The sequence below is a fragment of the Lontra canadensis genome, unplaced genomic scaffold (assembly GCF_010015895.1).
Source record: "Lontra canadensis isolate GAN:19392208 unplaced genomic scaffold, GSC_riverotter_1.0 scaffold30, whole genome shotgun sequence".
Taxonomy (NCBI): Eukaryota; Metazoa; Chordata; class Mammalia; order Carnivora; family Mustelidae; genus Lontra; species Lontra canadensis.
Genome location: NW_022631024.1, coordinates 128,230 through 150,073, shown reverse-complemented (window position 1 = coordinate 150,073; position 21,844 = coordinate 128,230). Strand labels below are relative to the sequence as shown.

At 42.1% G+C, this 21,844-nt stretch overlaps 1 protein-coding gene across 2 annotated transcripts in view; it reads right to left on the bottom strand.

Moving 5' to 3' along the window:
- UGCG (UDP-glucose ceramide glucosyltransferase) overlaps positions 1–14,612 on the bottom strand; it is a 38,952-nt gene extending 24,340 nt beyond the window's left edge. Inside the window, exon 1 of one of the 2 annotated variants that reach the window (XM_032865596.1) lies at positions 14,102–14,612. In XM_032865596.1, the coding sequence (XP_032721487.1) occupies positions 14,102–14,199 (98 nt within the window). In that variant the 5' untranslated portion in view covers positions 14,200–14,612. The remainder of the gene's footprint in view (positions 1–14,101) is intronic. The other variant, XM_032865595.1, reaches the window with a different exon arrangement.
- Between the last annotated feature and the right edge of the window lie 7,232 nt (positions 14,613–21,844).

The following is a 21,844-nucleotide window of genomic DNA, read 5'->3' as shown; positions in this document are numbered from 1 at the left end:
GTTACTTTCCGTTGATGGGTGTTTGGGTTATTTCCAATTTGGGGCTAATACACACAGAGTCTGCAGCCTTGTCTCTGTCCTTACAAAATTATCAAAAACCCTGGCCTAAACCCCACCCCACCCCTGGACTTAAAATTTTGGACAAGATGAAGAAATAGGGACTGGATTTGCTTGCCCACCTGAAGCAATTTTTTAAAAATCAGACAAAACATGGGAAACAATGGTTTGGTTTGGTTTTTTAAGATTTTTTATTTATTTGACAGAGATCACAAGTAGGCAGAGAGGCAGGCAGAGAGAGAGGAGGAAGCAGGCCCCATGTGGAGCAGAGAGCCCAGTGTGGGGCTCGATCTCAGGACTCTGAGATCATGACCTGAGCCGAAGGCAGAGGCTTAACCCACTGAGCCACCCAGGCGCCCCTGGAAAACAATGGATTTTTAAGATAACCGGACATAAGGTGAAGGAGGACACGGGCTCCTGCGACATGGAAAACAAATAATGTAAGCTCTCCAATTGCCCCAGCTTACTGCCTAGAAACAATTTCCAGGCCAGGAGACGAGTGTTTTTCCAAATTTACATATATAATGCCCAGAGGTAAAAGCTGCAGCTTAATGGACCAGCTGCAGAACTTCAGAATCTGTATTTTCACAAGCATCCCAAAGGATTCTGATGCAGGCCAGCAGTGAGACACATTAAGTAGACTACAAATTCTCCAGGCTCCAGCAAAATAATAATAAACAGTACATGTATCTCAATTAAGAAAAAAAAAACACCTATTAAGTAAGAGTAAATAAACATATACAGAGCTCAGAAGGTAAGGATAGTTCAGAGATAAAAATATGGAGCCCTCCAGAGTTTGTTAAATACATGAGTTCTCGCGGGCAGAGCGTGCCATCAGCAGTTAGCCACAGATCAATGTAACAGAGAGAGGGCCGGTCATGCACGAAGGGGACTATAAGTGAGTAACCCAAGAAGCAGAAAGACAGGCAGGAAGAAAGGATTTAGTAAAGAAGGCTTTATTTGGCTAAGCTGTTTCTCTTTTTGAAAGTGTTCAAGGGGGGCACCTGGGTGGCTCAGTGGGTTAAGCCTCTGCCTTCGGCTCAGGTCATGATCCCAGGGTCCTGGGATTGAGCCCCACATCCGGCTCTCTGCTCAGCCTGCCTCTCTGCCTACTTGTGATCGCTCGCTCGCTCTCTCTCTCTAATAAATAAAATCTTTAAAAAAAAAGTGTTCAAGGAAGAGCAACAGTGAATGCAGCTGAGAGGTCAAGACAAGAACTGGAATTTTCGGGACGCCTGGGTGGCTCAGTTGGTTAAGCAGCTGCCTTCGGCTCAGGTCGTGATCCCAGCGTCCTGGGATCGAGTCCCACATCGGGCTCCTTGCTCGGCAGGGAGCCTGCTTCTCCCTCTGCCTCTGCCTGCCATTCTGTCTGCCTGTGCTCGCTCTCTCTCTCTCTCTCTCTCTCATAAATAAATAAAAAACATCTTTAAAAAAAAAAAAAAGAACTGGAATTTTCCCCTGACTGTGTGGACTTGGGGCCCTTGGAGCACTGTGGGCAGGGGCAGGTCCATGAAAACAGGCTGAGAAGCAAATGAATGAGAAGTGCAATGTGGTAACAGTTTCTCCTGAGATCTGATCTGAGTAAGTTACTCTGGCCAAAGGAACTAGATGGAGAAAGGTTTTTCAGTTTAATTTTGGAAAAATAATTTTCTTCTTTCATACCTGAGTATGAAAGTAAGGGGAACAAGCCAGTCCAAGGTAAAGAGAGAGCATTTAAAAGAATTCATGGCACGCTGGGACCCACGGTGTGGAGCAGGAGTTGGGAAAATCTGGCAAGACTGAGGTAGAAGGGTGAAGAGTTCAAGGAGGTCCTGCCAGTAATGGGTGACAGGAGCTAAATAAAGCAAGCAAGCACTGCCAGACAGCGCTGAAGGCTCGGCAGAGATCTGAGACCATGAATGTGTCATAGTACTAACCCACGTGGCTGTGTGCTTGCCCTCTGCGGGATTTTGAAAGTTGAGAAGCTATAAATTGTAAGATGGGCTCAGGATAACAAGGCAGCCTGCTAGGAGGGAAGGCGAGGGGCAAGCTGATGGAGTGATGAACTCTGAGTTCTGGCGAGAGGGAGAATCCGACAAAACCAAGAGATAACAGGCGGAGGCCACAACTGTCAACAGACAGCCTAGGGCAGTTGTTCTCAGCCTTGACTGCACAAGAAAATCACCTGAGGCTTTATTTAAAAAAAAAAAGCCTGCTGCTCAGACCGTTAAATCAGAATGTCTAGGGCTAAGACCCAGGTAAGCAGTATTTTTTTTTTTAAGGCCTCCCCTGGGGACTCCAAAGGGAAGGCCGAGCTGAGAACCATGGACCTGGGAAGACTAGGTAACTGTGCGAAGAGAAGGACGCAAGAAGGGCTGGAAGCGAAGGAAGATCAGTGGTTCCGGGACGGCAGAGAACAAGGTAGCGGTGAAGCAGTTCAAGTGGCGTGAGAATGGGAAAAGCTGCAGAAAAGGAGCAGGGGGTCCCTCCACAGAACTCTGTGTCACCAGTTATCAGAACCTCAAGCCAAAGTCCCGCGCAGATACTCTATCCCTGTGGATTACTTCCCGGGTTATTTTTAGGTTACACTGGCCAACGCTGGTTTTAGAGCCCGGGCTGGAGCAGATCGCCTGGATTTTTATGCCAGTTTCACAGCAAAGTAACTGAGTATCCTTGGGTAAAATACTTCTTTATCTCATTTTTTTAAAAAGTTGGACAATTAGTAGTGAGAAATAGAGGAGACTGAGCCACAGAGAAAGCATTCAATGATAGCCAGTACTGCCAATTTTTTTTAAAACTGCTAATTTCAAGGACATTTCCCACTTCTCTGAGTTACCACAGTTCACTTCTCTGAGTTACCATAGTTCTAGTAAGAGATTTAGAATTGTCAAATATTGATGACGCTTATATACCAGAATGGAAGAACTGGAAACTCATATATATATTTAAAGATTCTTTCATAGATATTTAAATATTAAGCCATTATGTTGCGGTTTTTAAATATATGTTTATTTTTTAAAGATTTTGTTTTTAATTCATCTCTATACCCAATGTGGGGATCAAACTCACAACCCCAAGATCAAGACTGTCAGGCTCCCTGGACTGAGCCAGCCAGGTGCCCCCACGTTGGTGTCTTTTTTTTTTCCTTTGAGAGCGAGCGAGAGAGCATGAGCACTTGAGGGGTGTGGGGCAGGTGGAGAGAGACACTCTTAAGCAGGCTCCGTGTAGCACTGAGTCTTGTGACCCTGAGATCATGACCTGAGCTGAAATCGAGTTGGATGCTTAACTGACTGAGCCACCCAAGCTCTCGGGGTGGGGGTGGGAGGGTTAAAACATAAAACAATCCTTGTGTATTAAGAAAGATAAAAGGGGAAAGGAGAATCATCAAAAGTCCCAAATCATGGTTAAAACAAAGTAGAAAGAGGGCATAAGATTTAATGCGAAGTTTAAATTATATGCAGCATTTAGGCTAAAATTATATTCCAAGTTAAAATTGTGCCCAATATTTAGGAACCAATTTAAAGTTCTACAGATGATTCAAAAACACAGAGACAACGGAAGTACAACAGAGAACATTAAATATCACCAATAAGCCACTGAGAGTGGCCTGAGCTCTCCTTTTAAACCACTGGAAACGTTCTCCACTGGGCAGAGGTGCTGCACAGTCCTGACTTCTCTGAATTCCTCTACCCTCAGAGCCTCACTGGAAATGTGGGATTCCAGTGCTACAAGAACCCTTCCCTTGGCTCTGCGAGAGGGAGAGCTTGCCACGCTCAGAGCTGAGAGAAGGCCAGACACAATGAGCAGAGTAACTCCCAGTTGCTATGTAACCCGAGCACACTGCCTTTCTAGGACGGAGACGTTCTGAGGGATTCCAGATGACCGTGTTTTGTTGACCATAAAATCACCATGCCCAGGGCGGTACCCAGAGCAAATGCTACAAGGCACCCTTCTCCTGCTAGTCCAGGTCAGGGGGAGGCCCCTCCCCACCACCCCTAACACCTGGAAAGCCCTCAATCCAATGGTAGCATGTCCAGGCCTCGGGCCCAGCAGAACCATTAATTTGGGACTTTGATAATGATCTTAGTTCTTTAAGAAACAGAATCTCCCCTAACACCTATGTCCATTTGATTTTCAGAAATTTGATTGTATTATATTTTCAGTAACACAATGGCTATAAAAGGAATGCACCTCCTCTACATCCGATCAATGTTTTTGATTTGTTTCATTTTTAAAGACTAAAATGATCCTGAAATGTGACTAAGCAACGCTGGGGAGAGAGAAAGCACAGGAAAAGTTCCGTATGTCACTCCCGAGGAATGATTTCTGAATTAAAGTTTCAATCAGAAGGTAGTCACTCTGTCACAAAACTCGCATTCCTGTAATTAAGACCCATCACCATGGGGGGAGGGCTCCTGCAGGGGTGCCCCTGCCAGCAGGGTGCCGGGAGCAGGGGTGCTTCCTCAGAGTAAGTGAAGTCCGAAAGGTCGTGAGGGATGAATCACAGGCAAAAAAGAGAGAGGCCTTCAGGGCCCTGCTTTCCACTGTGAGCTAGAAGGACATCTATTCAGGGAACACTTCAAAGAACTCTAAGCGCCTGTTAAGAAATATTCAAATATTCGGAGGTTCTGCTGGATTTTATAGCAGCTTTAGCTTGATGAGATCTAATCACCTCTTGGCACTAGGGTTTTCAACTTCTGAGCTGCTGGAATGGCCTTCTTTTATCTTAGGTGATTTTTATTTCCAAAGAGCTCAGTCTCTAAAATTGTTACTCTTTCTATGGCTTACTGTTTCATCCGTCTAAGCTTGTAGTTCCCATTCCCTGCTTCCTCTCAAGTTTTTGATTTGATAGGGCGTACCATTTCAAATGATTTATTTTACCGGCTCCTATCCTAATTCCATTCAGGAGGCAAGCCTGGTGCGAAGGGAAGTCCCTGGAGGGAGGGCAGGCTGTGCCCCTTCCGTGGGCGGGCAGCAGTGTCTACAGCAAAGCAACACCTCCGGGAGAGGCAGCCCAAGATCCTCCAGCAAGGCTTCCAAGGAAAACGTGGATTCCTTGAGAGCAAAGTTCACCTTGCTTACCAGCCCCAGACCGTGCTTTTTTACAGTTCTGCTCGGTGGCTCCCATGAACCACTTTATCTGATTCTCGGAATTTATCTTCTCTGCTCCAAGCTTGCTAATATGTGAAATGAGGCTGACTGCTGTATCAGCAGGTCCCCTACTTCAGAGTCCCTGCCTGCAATTTCCCATGATTAAAGGCTTCTGTTGTTGTTACTTGTGACTGTGCCCTGCAAGGCTGTTACCGTGTGTTTATGATCAGTATGTGTCATGACTCATGGTACTTCCGTAATGCACCGATCTTTTCAACAACAGCACTGCATCAAAATGGGATTCTTCAGCAACACAAAGCACACCTTCTGGTACAACCTGAACTCGGCAGACACAAGCTTCCCCACGGAACACATCACAACCAACAGTGAGTTAGTGTTATGAAAAAACACAAACTATTTCCACTGGACAGTAGACTTACATAACACAGAATACAAAAGATTCCGTTACCATTGAAAACAAGTAACAGATCTTTATTAACTTTACCCAAAACACCCCAACTCACTAATTTTTTAAAAAGATTTTATTTATTTATTTTAAAGACAGAGATCACAAGTAGGCAGAAAGGCAGACAGACAGACAGAGAGGTGGGGAAGCAGGCTTACCGCTGAGCAGAGAGCCCAATGCAGGGTTTGATCCCAGGATCCTGGGATCATGACCTGAGCCGAAGGCAGAGGTTTTAACCCACTAAGACACCCAGGTGCCCCCCCAACTCACTAATTCTTTGGGGACAAAAGAGCTGGCCCTAGTGTAGGGAAAACAGGTAAGAGCACAGAGCTTCGCTAATAGTAACTAAGCAAGCCAGGAGCCCAGCAGAAGCTATGGTCCCAGTACACAAAGCTCAGAAACACAGGAGACCCTCAAACATACCATATGCTTACACTCTTTTCAAATAAAAGGAAACTAATGGGACTATCCCAAAGCTCTTCTACAAAATTACCTAAAGCAGAATGTGATGTTTGAATTATTCTGTATATAAAATAAAATTCTGTGGATGGAGGAAAAGCGGGGGCACATTATGATTTGCACACCAACTGAGGAGAGCACTGGGTTCTGCACCATCTGAAAGTCAGATCTTAGCGTAAAGATTATTTATCACCAGACAGGCATTCCCAGAGGAAAACCCTGGGGAGGGGGAGGGATTCAGATTTGTAAGTAAACATTAACAGAACCCTGTTTCCTATTTTAACGTGCTATTCATTAGAAATAGTGAAATAAAGATTCCATTTGGTCCAATGAATTTCACTGAAGCCCATCACTGCTGAAAACATCCCCAAATCTGACCACCTACCTCAGATCACAAGGACCAAATGACACTAAACTAACGACACTGAAAAATCCACCATTACTACTGGAAAAAAATCAGAGTTCATTCATTCAACCAGCAGTAACTGAGTGCCTAGTACACACTGGACATAGAACAGTTAATAAGACACTGCCCCTACCCTCAAGAGCTTACAACCTAATTGGGAAAAAGAGAAAACTGAGCACACATTTCCAATTTAGATGTGTAAATTCAAAGCACTAAAATATCAGAAGAGGTGCTTGGGACGCCTGAGTGTTTCAGTCGTTTGAGTATCTGCCTTTGGCTCCAGTCATGATCCGGGGGTCCTGGGATGAAGTCCCACATCAGGCTCCCTGCTCAGCAGGAAGTCTGCTTCTCCCTCTCCCTGCTGCTCCCCCTGCTTGCCCACACTTCCCCTCTCAGTCTCTGATAACTAAAATCTTAAAAAAGAAGAAGAAAAAGAAGAAGAGGAGGAGAAGGAAGAAGAAGAGCCACTTAACACAGTAAAAAGCTAAAGCCTAGGGGCGCCTGGGTGGCTCAGTGGGTTAAAGCCTCTGCCTTTGGCTCAGGTCATGATCCCAGGGTCCCAGGGATGGAGCCCCGCATCAGGCTCTCTGCTCAGCAGGGAGCCTGCTTCCTCTCTCTCTGCCTGCCTGGGATCTCTGTCAAATAAAAAATAAAAATTAAAAAAAATAAAAGCTGAAGTGTAAACAAACTTGAATGAGTAGAAGTTAAACAAAAAAGGTGGGGAGAGGAAAGAACGGAAAGAGAGTTCTAAAGAAAACACACAGCATATTCAGGGGAATTTCAGTAATTCAATATTGCTAAAGAATTGGGGCACCTGTGTGGCTCAGTGGGTTAAGCCTCTGCCTTCGGCTCAGGTCTCAGGATCTCAGGATCCTGGGATGGAGCTCCGCATCCGGCTCTCTACTCAGCAGGAAGCCTGCTTCCCCCTCTCTCTGCCAGCCTCTCTGCCTACTTGTGATCTCTGTCAAATAAATAAATAAAATCTTAAAACACACACACACACACACACACACACACAGCTGAAGACCTAGGTACAAGGGCTCAGTTCTCAAAGAACTATGCATGTCTCTTGTTAAGGAGCCTAAATGTTAGCCTGAAGGCAGTGGGGGAACCATGGTAAAATTTTAAGCACATGGTCTAATATTAGTGCTCCAGGAGGATAAGGCTGCATTAAGAAAAATAAAGTAGAAACAGAGCATGGCTGTGGGTAGAGATACCAGTGAATAGAGACAGTTTCACTTTTCTAGAGTAGAGATAAAGGGTACTGCACTCCTGATGTAGGAAAACGGTGGGATGATGGAGTTAACAGAACCATCACAGAATATTAATCACCAAATTACAACTGTCATTTTGCTTTTTAAAGCGATCACACTATCGTCTAAATTCGGTATCTTCCCAGGCTCAGGTTAAAGGGGTTCAAGCGCCAACGTGGATGGAACTAGAGGGTATTATGCTTAGCGAAATAAGTCAATCGTAGAAAGACAACTATCATATCATCTCCCTGATATGAGAAGTGGAGATGCAACATGGGGGGGTTGAGGGGTAGGAAAAGAATAAATGAAACAAGATGGGATCGGGAGGGAGACAAACCATAAGAGACTCTTAATGTCACAAAACAAACTGAGGGTGGACGGGAGATAGGGAGAGGGGGGTGGGGTAATGGACACTGGGGAGGGTGTGTGCTGTGAAGTGTGTAAACCTGGCGATTCACAGACCTGTACCCCTGGGGCTAATAATACATTATATGTTTATAAAATAATTTTTAAAAAGTGGGGGGTGGGGGGGTTCTATCGCTTCATTCATTCTCCCACAAGTTGTCCTGGCAGCAATGACCCTGACAGAGCAACACATGACCAAAGTCCAAGAGCATCCTCAGAACTGAACCTAGGAAAGAAACTCTCAACCCAGGTTCCACTACGGCTCAGAACACCAATGTATTAATGAATTTAAGGCAAAGATCATACTATCTAAAAATAACATTTGAAATGCTAAAATTTACATTAAAAACAATTAGTTTCTGATAGGATGTTCACAGACAACCTGATACAATAACTATTTAAATTCCACTAAAAAGCTAGGCAGCAAGTATAAAAGCTGCTGTGCTAAGAAGGTTTGAAAAGGTAGTATGAACTTGAAAGGAAACTCCAGGGAAAGACCTCTGCTCTACTAGAGGGCAGTTAATATTTACAGATACAAGAAGTATTTCCACACTAGCCTGGCACCTCCTGTCACTTAAAAGATAAAGCCTAGCACTGAACATTAGAACTTTACAAACAGAGGACAAAAAATTATAATCCAATGAGAAGGAGAAATGGAAAGAGAGGGAGAAAAGAAAAAATAGGGAGATGGAGGGAAAAAGGCAAGGTGCCTCTCTCAGATACTCTTATCATGAAGCAATATGGCTCCCAAGGACTAAAAAGAGAAGAAAATTACTGGTTCCAGACTTCTGTAGGACTTCACTGCTGCCCTCAAGCTATCAAACCACACTAGCTCTCAAAAAGGAAAAAACTCAAAGATCACTTAACCAACTCTGCCTGAGGTTAGAATCATTAGTTATTTTTAGGGGAAAAAAAAAAATCTTGGGAATAAGAGCCCTGAATTTTAGGCTCTAATCTGACTATTATCTTGGATGCTATAGGCAGTAATCCCACAAAAGTCTGTCATCTAGAATATATTACAAAATGACTAAGCATCAGTTCAATATGAAAATTGGAAAGGAAGGCTGCCTCAGTGGACTGGCAAACAAACCACTCTTGATTTTGGCTCAGGTCATGATTTCAGGGTAATGGGATGGAACCCCACATCGGGTTCCCTGATCAGCAAGAAGTTTGCTTCCTTCTCTCCCTCTGCCCTACCCCCGCCACTCATGGTCGCATTTCTCAAATAAATAAAATCTTTTTTTAGAAAGAAAAGAGTGGTTTTCTAGCTTATAAATTATCTCAATTTAAACTTTTTTTTTTTTTTTTAAGATTTTACTTATACAACAGAAACAGAGAGGACAAGGAGGCAAAATGGCAGGCAGACAGAGAGGGAGAAACAGGCTTCCTGTGGAGGAGGAGCCCCAAGCAAGGCTTGATCCCAGAAGTCCTAGGATCATAACCTGAACCAAAGGCAGAGGCTTAACCAACTGAGCCACCGCGGCGCCCCTCATTTTTTTTTTTTAATTGCAGGCTTACAGGAATTGTGAGACACTTGTGAAATCTGAGTAACTTGAGCAAGAACTATTTATTGTATTAATCATATTGAGCTCCTTTTTTTCTTTTTTTAAGTTTCTTTTTTTTAGTAATCTGTACACTCAATATGGGGCTCAAATTCTCAACTCTGACATCAAGAGTTGCATGCTGGGGGCGCCTGGGTGGCTCAGTGGGTTAAAGCCTCTGCCTTCGGCTCAGGTCATGATCCCAGGGTCCTGGGATCAAGCCCCACATCGGGCTCTCTGCTCAGCGGGGAGCCTGCTTCTCTCTCTCTCTGCCTGCCTCTCTGCCTACTTGTGATCTCTCTCTGTCAAATACATAAATAAAATCTTAAAAAAAAAAAAAAAAGAGTTGCATGCTCTACCAACTGAGCCAGCCAGGTGCCCCTGAACTCCATTTTTTAACACAGGCCAATACTTAGCTCTGTCTCTTTCTAAGGGGACACAATTCAATAGAACGCTGAATCTAAATTAACTAGATACCATTAAACACTGTATTTAATTTTATTAACCAATTCATTTTTTAAAGTTTTTAGCTTTCCTTAGCCATCTACTATAATATTTCCATGATTTAATAGCTTTTAACAATTAGGGGTCCGTGATTCATCTCTTTAATGTGACAACCAGATAATGGTGCAATGTAAGTTTTTGAAATAGGTTCCATTTCCACCAGTTACAAGCGCAAAGTAGAAGAGTTTCAATATTTGCTTATTTTATGTACACTTTACCTTATTTCAAAAAAGATTTGAGACAAGGAACATGTGTTCAGAAAATATATTTTTCAATAAAATACAGAATGTCAGCACACTGTTTTAATCAAAATATTGTTGCCAGTGTTCTTTAGCTTTCCTCATCAAATGTTAAGCTAACTACTTTGCAATTTCACTGAAGACATTTTGGGGGGTGGGCCACAAACCGTATTTCTCTGCTGAAAATAACTCATTGAACTGGGATGTATTTTTATTTCAGTAAGAAAGTAATCAGACCAAACACCTAAGTAATTTTGAAGGTGGTACCTAAAGAAAGGAACTTATCCAAAAAAAGGAGGGGGGAATCAGGATTTAATTTACACATAAATTAAGCTGCTGACTATTTGCTCTATGTTGAATTACCCATTTCAGAAAGGTATTCACAAAACTCCTTTAATTAGTTGTTCCTCATAATCTCTTATAAACTAATTGCATTTTCTTCTTCTATTTTCAGGATCCTGTTACTATCAGTCACGAAGGTAACTACATGAGATATTAGAAAATAAATACAAAGCCTCTCTATAGTATTTTAACTACCTAGGTGCTTGCACTATTCTCAAACAAAAAATATTTAAAGAAAACTCTGCTGTGCATCATTAGGCACAAAAATAAAACAACTATGGAGTTGTCTCAGTCTAACAGCACAGGTTACTTGGAATATTAGGCTACATCGCTAGCATTCATTTTAATTAAAGAAAGAGGACTTTATCATTATGTATATATAATTGAGGAAGGGATATACCATAGTCCTATGTTGAAAGAAGTCAAATTTTCCCAAACTGAGCTGTAAATTTAACAATTCCAATTTAAAAACAAGATTTAAAAATTGCAGTTAAAAAAACAAGATTACTTAGGGTCTTAAAAAAAATTTTAAACTACACCTTTAAGTAAAAATGTGTAAAAGCCAATAAAGTTTGGAAAAGAATGAGAGGTTTGCCTCACCAGTAGTAAGGTAATAAACTTAATTAAAACAGTGGATACTAGTACAGGAACAGATCAATGAAATAGCACTGGGAGCACTGGGAACCTTGAGACATATGTAAGTATACAGAAGAATTTAGTCTATAATAAAAACAGTACTTCAAAACCATGGAACAAATAATAATCAATCAAATAATAACCAAATAATAATCCACTAAGTGATTCGAGGACAAGTGCTAAATATTTAGGTGAACCTAAAATTAAGGGTCTGGCTCTCATCATACCACGAAGTAAAATGAGTACATCACATGATAAAATGTAAAAACAATACAAAACAAAGAAAATTCAAGAAAAAACAGATGTTAACTATATAATAATTGGAGAAAGAGATATAAAATTACACAAATCAGAAACATTTTTTAAAAGCCCTGCAAACCCAAAACACAGGCACACATATTTTTCTCCATGTTAAATATATGAACATAGTTGAGAGACCAAAAAAAAAAAAAAAAAAAAAAGCTAGGGAAAAAAACCTGCAACCTATCACAGAAAAACAATCTTCATATCAAGATTAATGGGGCAATGGATTGCAGCACAAAGGATTATGAGTATATAATTTACAACTAAATGTAACCAGCATGACAATATATGAAAAACATTCAATGGAACCAGTAATTATAGGAATGAAAATAAAAGACAGAAAACAGCGAAGAGCCTGATATTTTATTAAGGGGAAATGGGTACCATCATATATTGTTACCAGGACTATGAACAGATACAACTTTCTACAGGGCAGTATGTATCAAAGTTTAAAATGCACAGGCTTCCGGCCCAGTAATTCCTCTTTCAGAGGCATAAACTAAGGACATCCTCTCTCAAAATATACACAAATGAATCCACCACAGTGTTGTTTGTAATCTCTATGAATTGACAACCTACATGCCAACTAATAACAACAAATACATATTAGTACCTCCTAAACAAAATGTCACCATCTATTTAAAATGATGCAGAGATCATACATTTATTGACATGGAAAAAAAATGGTCGTAACACTTTACATGGAAACTCCATGTGAACAGGTTGGGCAAACCCTGGATGTCTTGTTCTGCAACCTTACTTCAAGTACCTAAACAGTGCCTCGTACAAAAGAGCTTCCCCAAAAGCATTTACTAAATAGATTAATTTTAAAAGCAAGCTACAGAACAATAATCATGTCGACTCCCCTTTCCTCTCTCTCCCTCCCTTCTCTCTCTACAGGCGCGCGCGCGCGCACACACACACACACACACACACACACACACACACACGGAAGGGCAGTCACAAAGGTTAACAAGGTAATGGAGTTTTGGTGTGTGTGTTTAACTTTCTTCTTTATTCCCCTCTGTATTGTCTAAATTCCTTATATAGTAAGCATTTTTTTTTTAATTTTTATGATTGGAAAAAAGTAACAAAATTGATTTTTAAGAACACATACATTAAAAAAAAAGAACTCCACAATGTGTCCAGCGACAACAGCTCACAAACTACAGAAACTAGTATCAGCAATATTCAAATTGGTATGTCTTCTACAATGTAGCATGTTTCTCTAATACCAGGAAAGGCCACTCCATACTAACAAAATGCAGAATTTCCAAAAGAAAAAAAGCACATTTTTTTCTGTAGTAAGAAAGGGGGGTAAAGCAACAGATTTCTTAAACGTCCTTCCATCCCCTCTATTAACACATACCCTCTTCTAGTTGGTGATAAAGATTACTACGTATAGTCATTTTTTTTCTTTTTCAGGATAAAATGCCAGTAAGTCCACATCAAAAAAGTGCTCTATGCAATTCTTCCATTTCTTCAGAAAAACAGATTTTATTTTAAAGACATTTAAAAAACTGAAATATCAAACCAGCTACATACTCTGTCATTATTCATCCCACCACCGTTTTTATATTATTCACAGACTTTATTACGATATGAAATAACCTTTTTCGAATTTTTATTATCTTTCTCTCCCTTCTAGAATGTAAGCTCTATGAGGCCAAGAATTCTCTCCTCCTCACCACTGTGTCCCCAGTGAATGGCATCTAGTAGGCCTCAAGGAGTTATTTGTTGAATAACGAAAAAGGGGTGTGTGTGCGGAGGGGACAAATTAAGTAACACTATAAATAAGGAATTGGAGGAAAGGAAAGAAAACCACAATGAAATGTACAAGCTGACATGACTCAAGGCTGTAACATCAGCCCGGAGGTTTGGTGGACATTTTTAAGCTGGACAGGTGCTCCACACCTTATCTAAAAGCATAGCGCTCTTCCAGGAAGAAGAAAATCCACAGGGAGGTCTCCGAGTAGCTATGTGCAGCTCCCAGTAGAGTGGGAACGATCATCATCATAATAGAAATGTCGTCCAGGTCGAAAAAACAGCAACAGCAACAACAGACTATACATCTTGGCCCAGATGAAAAATCAAACGAATTCCCAACACAATGAAATCAAGCAAGCAACCTTCCTCCCGGCACGTAGAAAGAGCACAGTCTCCTTCCCCCCTGGCTGTGCAGTCTCCCGCAGCCCAGCAAAACGTTTCCCTCACTCATCACTTTTTCCCCTCAAGGACCCCCGCCCCAGCTGGTCCAAGGGGAAAGGGAATGGGGGGAACCGTATGAGAATTAGCTTTCCCCACCCCCACCCGAACCCAATGCTCTCCAAAGCGCAATGCTTCCCACCTTCCACCCTCTCACCCCGTGGCCCTGGCCCCGGACCCCGAGCCAACGGCTCCTCCAGCAGCCCCTCACTCACGTGTAGATGATGGCCATGAAATGCATCAGCCACAGCACCAAGAAGAGGATGAACCCGAAGACGGCCATTCCCTCCAAGGCCAGGTCCAGCAGCGCCATCCCCCGGCCCGGCCCGGCCCGCTCCGGCCGCCGCCGCGGACCGCGCTCCCGCAGGAAGACAGGGTGGGCGCCCGGCGCGGGGGCGCAGGAGGGGAGAGGAAGGTGGGGAAAGGAAGGGGCGGAGGGGGGTGGGGACGGAAGGGGCGGGCAGGGCCTGCGCGCCCCGCCCGCGCGCACTCGTTCGCGCTCGGTCCTGGGCGCGCTCGCGACTGCGGGCGCTGCGGTGGCCGGGCTCCGTGGTCAGAGCGGCCGCGGCCCGCGCTCAGGCTCGCCTCTCCACACCCTCGCGGTCGCCGGCCGGACCCTGCGCGCCTGCGCCCCCGATGCCAACGCCCCGCCGCCTCGCCGTCCGGCCCCGGACCGCACAACTCCACACCCTGCTCCGCCGCCGCAGCTCCGCGCACTAATCGAAACCGGCGGCCAGCGCTCCGACTCCCCGGCGCGCCCCGCCCCGCCTCCGCCCACCGGAACGGCGGCGCCCGTCCCTCTAAGGGGCGGTGCGCGCCGCGGCTCCCCGCCCACCCCGGCCGCCCGCGCGCCCGCTGCGTCACCGTCACTGTCGGGAGCGCGCCCCCGGGAGGCTTCTGCTGGACGCGAGCCTGCTTTCCCCGCGGGCTCCGGTCTCCGGTCTCCGGCCGCGCCTAACCCTCGGCGTCGGGCGGCGGCGCCCCGGGGAGGCCAGCACTGCGGCGCCGCACCGGCCTCCCTCGGCGGTGGCGGCACGTGACCCTGTGTCCGGCCCGAAGGCTGCTTGCCCTCTGTCGGGCTCCAGTGTTTCCCGGCGCCCCGCAGAAAGACACGGAGTTCTAGGCGGCCGCCCCGGTTGTCTCGAAATCCAGCTTCGAAAGCTGTGTCTGCCACTTCTCCGGCCCGCACTACTCGGAGAGGCTTCGGCCGTCCTCCAAGCCACGTTCCTGGGCGCTTGGCTGTCCCATTGCCTTCCTCCCTCACTGCTTTTAATGCTGTGTTGTCTTGGATCGCAACCGACCCGAGAGCAAAATAATCTTATTCCTCCCAGATCTGTAAGCACCATGGAGACAGTGTATGGTGTAAGAGAAATCCTCAACTCGGAATGTAAGGAATCAGTTAATATCAAAGTCCTCTAAGGCTGCTGTCCTATACGTTTGCCATACGGGGCTATTGAGCCCTTAAAGTGTGGCCGGTAGGTATTGAGGCGCCCTGTGCGTCTAAACCATACACAGGATGTCAAAGACCACCTCCTGAATAAATTTGTTTTGATGACATGTCGAAACAATATTTTTGATATATTGGGTTAAATTAAAAAGTATTAATTTCAGTTTTTGTTGTTTTACTTCTTAAATGCGGCTAGTTACCAGAAAATTTTAAATTACACATGTGGACAGCTCTGCTCTAAAATGTAAAGAAGCGGTGGCGCTTTGGATAGTAAGTTAACTTGGCCTTTATCTTAATTTTAAATCAGTTCAGGGAGATGTTTTAATCTCGTACTAAATGTTTCTGTTTGTTTCTTTAGCCTGGATGAGTTTATATTGTTTCTTGATTGTTTTATGTTTAGACAGTGTTTATTATTTCAAGTGATTTCCTTTAAATAATCCATGACCTCCCTTGAGAGATTTCAGAATTGAATTCAATTTTGAAAAGAAGTTGGTTACTTTATCCTTGCTATTTATTGTGTTTGATATTGATTAAATGAACTACCTTAATTTACAGTTTAAACAGAATCAGAATCAGCTTTACAGTTTAAAGCTAGGGTCAGAGAAGAGTTTAAATCAATGTCTGTACTGAGAAACATACTGCATTCACTATACTCTTTTACTGGGGTAAAGTCAGTAAGAAAGAACAATGTTTACAAATGAAACTTCTGTTCAGAGTTACTGGTTAATGAACTAAAGTTATAGCGGGTTAGAATACTACCAGCAAACTAACTACAAATGGAAATTTTCAAAACATCAGCATTGTAGTTCATTAATTCTAGGATTCACTTTAAAAAGAAAAAGATGTAGGGGCACCTGGGTGTCTCAGTGGGTTAAGCCTCTGCCTTCAGCTCAGGTCATGATCTCAGGGTCCTGGGATCGAGTCCTGCATCGCGCTCTCTGTTCAGCGGAGAATCTGCTTCCTCCTCTATCTCTCTCTCTGCCTGCCTCTCTGTCTACTTGTGATCTCTCTCTGTGAAATAAATGAATAAAATCTTTAAAAAATAAAAAAATAAATAAAAAGATGTTATCTATCTATCTATCTATCTATTTATTTATTTATGAGAAAGAGTGCCCATGCCAGTAGGGGGAGGGACAGAAGGGGAAGAGAGAATCTCAAGCAGACCCCATAATGAGTGCAGCAGACTCCTACCCCCTGTGCAGGGCCTTGATCCCACAACCCTAAAATCTGAAGCTTAATCTGAATCTGAAGTTTAACCACTGAGCAACCCACATATCCCTAGGCCTCACTTTAAAAAATACTTTAGCATAGGGCACCTGAATGGCTCAATTGATTATGTCCCACTTTTGGTTTCAGCTCAGGTCATGATCTCAGGGTTGTGAGATTGAGCACCACCTCCTTAAGATTCTCTCTCCCTCCAACCCTCTCCCTTCTTAAAAAAAAAAAAAAAAAAAGCAAAAAACACCACTTTAGGGGCACCTGGGTGGCTCAGTCGGTTAAGAGTCTGCCTTTGGCTCAGGTCATGATCTCAGAGTCCTGGGATCAAGCCCAGCATTGGGCTTCTCCCTCTGTCCATGCCCCCCACCCTACGCTCGTTCACTCTCTCTCAAAGAAATAAATAATTTTTTGAAAAAAGAAAAAGAAAACCCAATTTAACACATTTTAACATTTCTTTTTTCTTTTTAAGATTTTATTTATTTGACAGAGATCACAAATAGGCAGAGAGGCAGGTTGAGAGAGAGGGGGAAGCAGGCTCCCCACTCAGCAGAGAACCCGATGCGGGGGCTCAATCCCAGGACCCTGAGACCATGACCTGAGTCTAAGGCAGAGGGTTAACCCACTGAGCCACCCAGGTGCCCCTATTTTAACATTTCTGAAAAGGAAATGTATCTCATAGTAACACTAAATGGTGGATGTTTTTTTCTTGATCATATGTAAATAACAATGCTTCTTACAATGAATGCCCTCTTAGATTCAGTGAACTGTATCAATTTGGTCAATTAAAGCATTGTGTTATATTCTGCTTTTCTCCAAAGTATGAATGACATGGAAAATGAGGCCAAGAAAGGCGAAAGAAGCACATATTCCTATGATTTAACACAATTGGTATGCTTGAGGGGCGCCTGGATGGCTCAGTGGATTAAAGCCTCTGCCTCCGGCTCAGGTCATGATCCCAGGATCCTGGGATCGAGCCCCGCATCGGGCTCTCTGCTCGGCGGGAAGCCTGCTTCCTCCTCTCTCTTCTGCCTGCCTCTCTGCCTACTTGTGATCTCTCTCTGTCAAATAAACAAATAAAATCTTAAAAAAAAAAAAAGAACAATTGGTATGCTTGAGTATAATCAGTAGATTAAAGGTCAGCTATATTGTACTTAGGCCTAGTTAAACTCTGTCTTATTCAAATCATTCTATAGTATCTATAGAATATTAGGATTACGTATTCTAAAATGAATATGCATGAATATGTAACCCAACAGTCCACAGATACTGTAAAGGTGTACATTTCTTCCACATAGCTCAGCAGCATAGGAATCTAACAAAGATCGTGTCCAATGGTCTTACTTTTTGGCAGTTAACTTTTTTTATTTTATTATTTTTTTTTTTTTTGGTCGTCTGAAGAGCCCTCCTCTCTTTTAGAAAACTAATTTCACCAAGGTCAGGGCTTCTGATTCTCTCCAGGGACAAACCAGTAGCATTAGCATGTATTAGAATTCACGTACTTTGAGGAGCAATATTTTCAGAGACAAAATTCAAATATGACTGTCATTTAATGGCCCTAGATATTTTAGTTTATAAAACCTTAACAAGAAAAGAATTCAAAACAGCTTGTTAAAACCAAGTACTTAGAACACATTTTTGGCTTGAACCAAACCCAAACCAAAATATTTAGCTGATTAGAAACTGAAACTGAAATGAAATTGTATTGGTTCTAGCTCCATGTCCCAGAAGAGATAGTGCAGAAGGCTGGGAGAACACAGGTACACAAGTTACTCCAGAGAAACAAAACAGTTTATCTTTGGCAAGTTGATACTTAGTTACATTTTATTCCCACAGCCTGTATTTAAAAGTTGGTGTTCCATTTTTTTAAAGTTACATTTTCAACAATCAGGATTCCTGGTTTGGGTTGTATCTAAGAAAAACACCATCTTTGGTGAGACCCTAGATAAATCAAGTGTAAAATGTGGCACTGAAAGGCTATGCACAAAAAAAAAAAAAAAAAAAAAAAAAAAAAGACAAAGAAATTACACCAGATGATTATAAGTATTTGTCTTTGAAGAATGAAATGTGTTAATATTTTTTACCTGTCTTTTTATGTTGTTGATTTCCTATAATGAGCATTATTGATTTTATGGTGAAAAATGGCCATTTTTCTGTTGTACAAAGGAGTTGATAAAAACCAAGTAGAAATTTCTCTCTCTTTTTTTTTTTTTTTCCAAATTATGAGTGGCACAGTCACTTTGGAAGATAGTTTGGCAGTTACTTACAAAACTAAACATACTCTTACCCTACGATCCAGCAATCACATCCTTGGTATTTACCCAAATGAGTCGAAAACACAACCACACAAAAACCTGCACACAAATGTTTGTAACAGCTTTAATCATAATGGACAAAATGTGGCAGGAGCCATGTCCTTTGGTAGATGAATGGATAAACTGTGGTATGTCCAAACAATGGAATATCACTCAGCACCAAGAAGAAATGAGCTATCAAGCCATGAAAGACATGAAGAAAGCTTAACTATTTATGACTAAGTGAAAGAATCTTTCTAATTATATGACATTTTGGGAAAGGCAAACCTATGAAGACAGTAAAAAGATCAATGGTTGTCCAGGGAGGAGGCTAGGGATGAAGAGGCAGATCACAGATTTTTAAAGCAGTGAAACTATTCTGTACAATTCTGTAATGGTAGATACACGCATTATACATTTGTCAAAACCCACAGAATTTACAACACCAGGAGTGAATTCTAATATAAACTGTGGACTTTGGGTGATAATGATGTGTCAGTGGAGGTTCATCAGCTGTAACAAATACACCATTCTGGTGGTGGTGTTGATAGTGGCGGAGATGGTGCATATGTTCGGGCAGGGGGTATATGAGAACTGTCTGTAATTTCTGCTCAATTTTGTTGTAAGCCTAAAACTCCAGAAAATAAAATCTATCTTCTAAAAAATCAGTAAGTACTCCACTCAAAAATATATTGAAAATGTTGTAAGCTAGTTTGTCATCAAACACTAGGGCTTTGCACCTTCTAGTCCCTCAAAAATTTGTTGAATGAATGAATAAAAAATCTACATTGAGACAAATCACTGGAAAAATTGCTCACCTTTTTCCCGTGTTTGCCAATACTTTAAAAATATTTTGGGGTGCCTGGGTGGCTCAGTTGGTTAAGCGATTGCCTTCAGCTCAGGTCATGATCCTGGAGTCCCGGGATGGAGTCCCACATCAGGCTCCCTGCTTGGCAGGGAGTCTGCTTCTCCCGCTGACCTCTCTCCTCTCTCTCTCTCTCTCTCAAATAAATGAATAAAATCTTTAAAAAAAAATTCTTTGTGCAAAACATACACATGTACACATTAACTACTGTAACCCCTCCTTCATATTATATAATTAGATCACAGAGTGAGAGTAACTACCCATTAATTTGCCTAATCACAACCTGAAGACCTATTCCAATGCCCATGCTCTACTTGACAGTCAACAGCATGATTTTTATGTCAGCATTGGACATATTTTCCATCTTTGTCATTATTACAAAGAATCTTTCATAGACACATTTTTAAAATCACAATTCGGTTCCCTATGGTTAATGTGTTATTTTTAAAAGACAGATATACTGTAAATGTTCAGCCTTGTTGAAAAAAATGTTTTTAAATAAGATTAATTGAAACAAACAAAAAAAGGTGATCCTCCAGAAATTGAGTGAATCTGAAGTTTCAAAAACAAAGTTAGAATCAATTGGTTTGAGATTTGTGGTGCTAATAAACAAAAGAAACAATTTCATTCTTGTCCCCCCCCCCCAAGCATGTTTGCAATTAGTTAGAAAAATGCCTTATCTACTTATTAGCTCAGGTGCTAAACTTACGCTGATTTTGTTACCCAGGAAATGGGTAGCAACAAATCCTGAGATACTATACATTACTGTGAATAGCCTTCAAACGTACAAAGGTTCTAGGCAAACTCTCAGTTCGGAGCCTGATCCTGCCAATGCACAGGTTGAGTGTGTTTGTATGTATGGGTGTGGTCCAGGGGAGTGCCCAGAGGGCACTAGAGTTCATTTCATTCACAGGTGTTTTGCTAACTTATATCCAAACGGCTAATTAAAAAGATTTACCTCATACTCATTTTTCTTTTCAAATTTTGTATCTGATTTTATTTTAATCCATAGTGTGCTAGTGTGCTAGGTTGCAGAGTTAATGTTTATTCTTAAAGGAGGCTAAATTTAAGATATTTGCAAAAACGTCTCGTATAAATGTCAACAATTTTCTTTTTCATAATGTTTTTAAAAATGCTTTAAATTTGGTTTAACTTTTAAAGAATTTATTGATTTACTTTCTTTAGGCTATTTTTGGTTTGTTTGTTTTTTTAAAGATTTTATTTATTTATCTGACAGAGAGAACACGAGTAGGCAGAGTAGCAAGCAAAGGGAGAGGAAGAAGCAGATTCTCCACCAAGCAGGGAGCCCGATGTGGGGCTCAATCCCAGGACCCTGGGACCATGACTTGAGCCAAAGACAGCTGCTTAACTGACAGAGCTACCCAGGACCCCCTAGGCTATTTTTGTTTTTAAAGTAATCTCCAACCCCAACTTGGGGCTTGCACTCATGACCCTGAGATCAAGAATCACATGCTCCATTGACTAAGCCAGCCAGGTACCCCTAAAATTGCTTTCTTTTTAGTTAGACTCAATTCAATTTATTTATTAAAGTTTATAATGTTAAAAACTTCACCTAAGCTGCATGTGTGTGTGTGTGTGTGTAAACAAACTTGGTAGTTTACTGAAAGAGACACTAATATTTATTGAACTGAGGATGAGACTCCAATGTTTTCTGAACACAAGAACATAACAAACACCTGGTAAGTGAGGGAGCTGGAGTTTAGACCTACCTCTATCAGACTTCAAAACCAATAGTCTTTGTATAAGCAAGAAAATATTAAGTTATTTTAAACAATATATAGTAGTTGATCAACCCTCAGTTCAGGTTGCAAAGGAGATTTTTGTTTAGCATTATTTAGTTTGGAAACCAATGTTCTGTAAGGGTCAATTTCACCATCAGAGATACAGAAAAATATATTAAGAATAGATCATATACTTTTGCTGATACACTCGCCATTTAAACACCTTGCTCTTTTCTTTTTACATTTTTTGTTTCAGTTAAGAGGAATTTCATAAAATATGCCGTCATTTCAGAACAATTCATCTAAGAGAATACAACAAGTAGAAGAATTAAAAAGAATAGTCTTGGGCGCCTGGTGGCTCAGTCATTAGGCGTCTGCCTTCGGCTTGGATCATG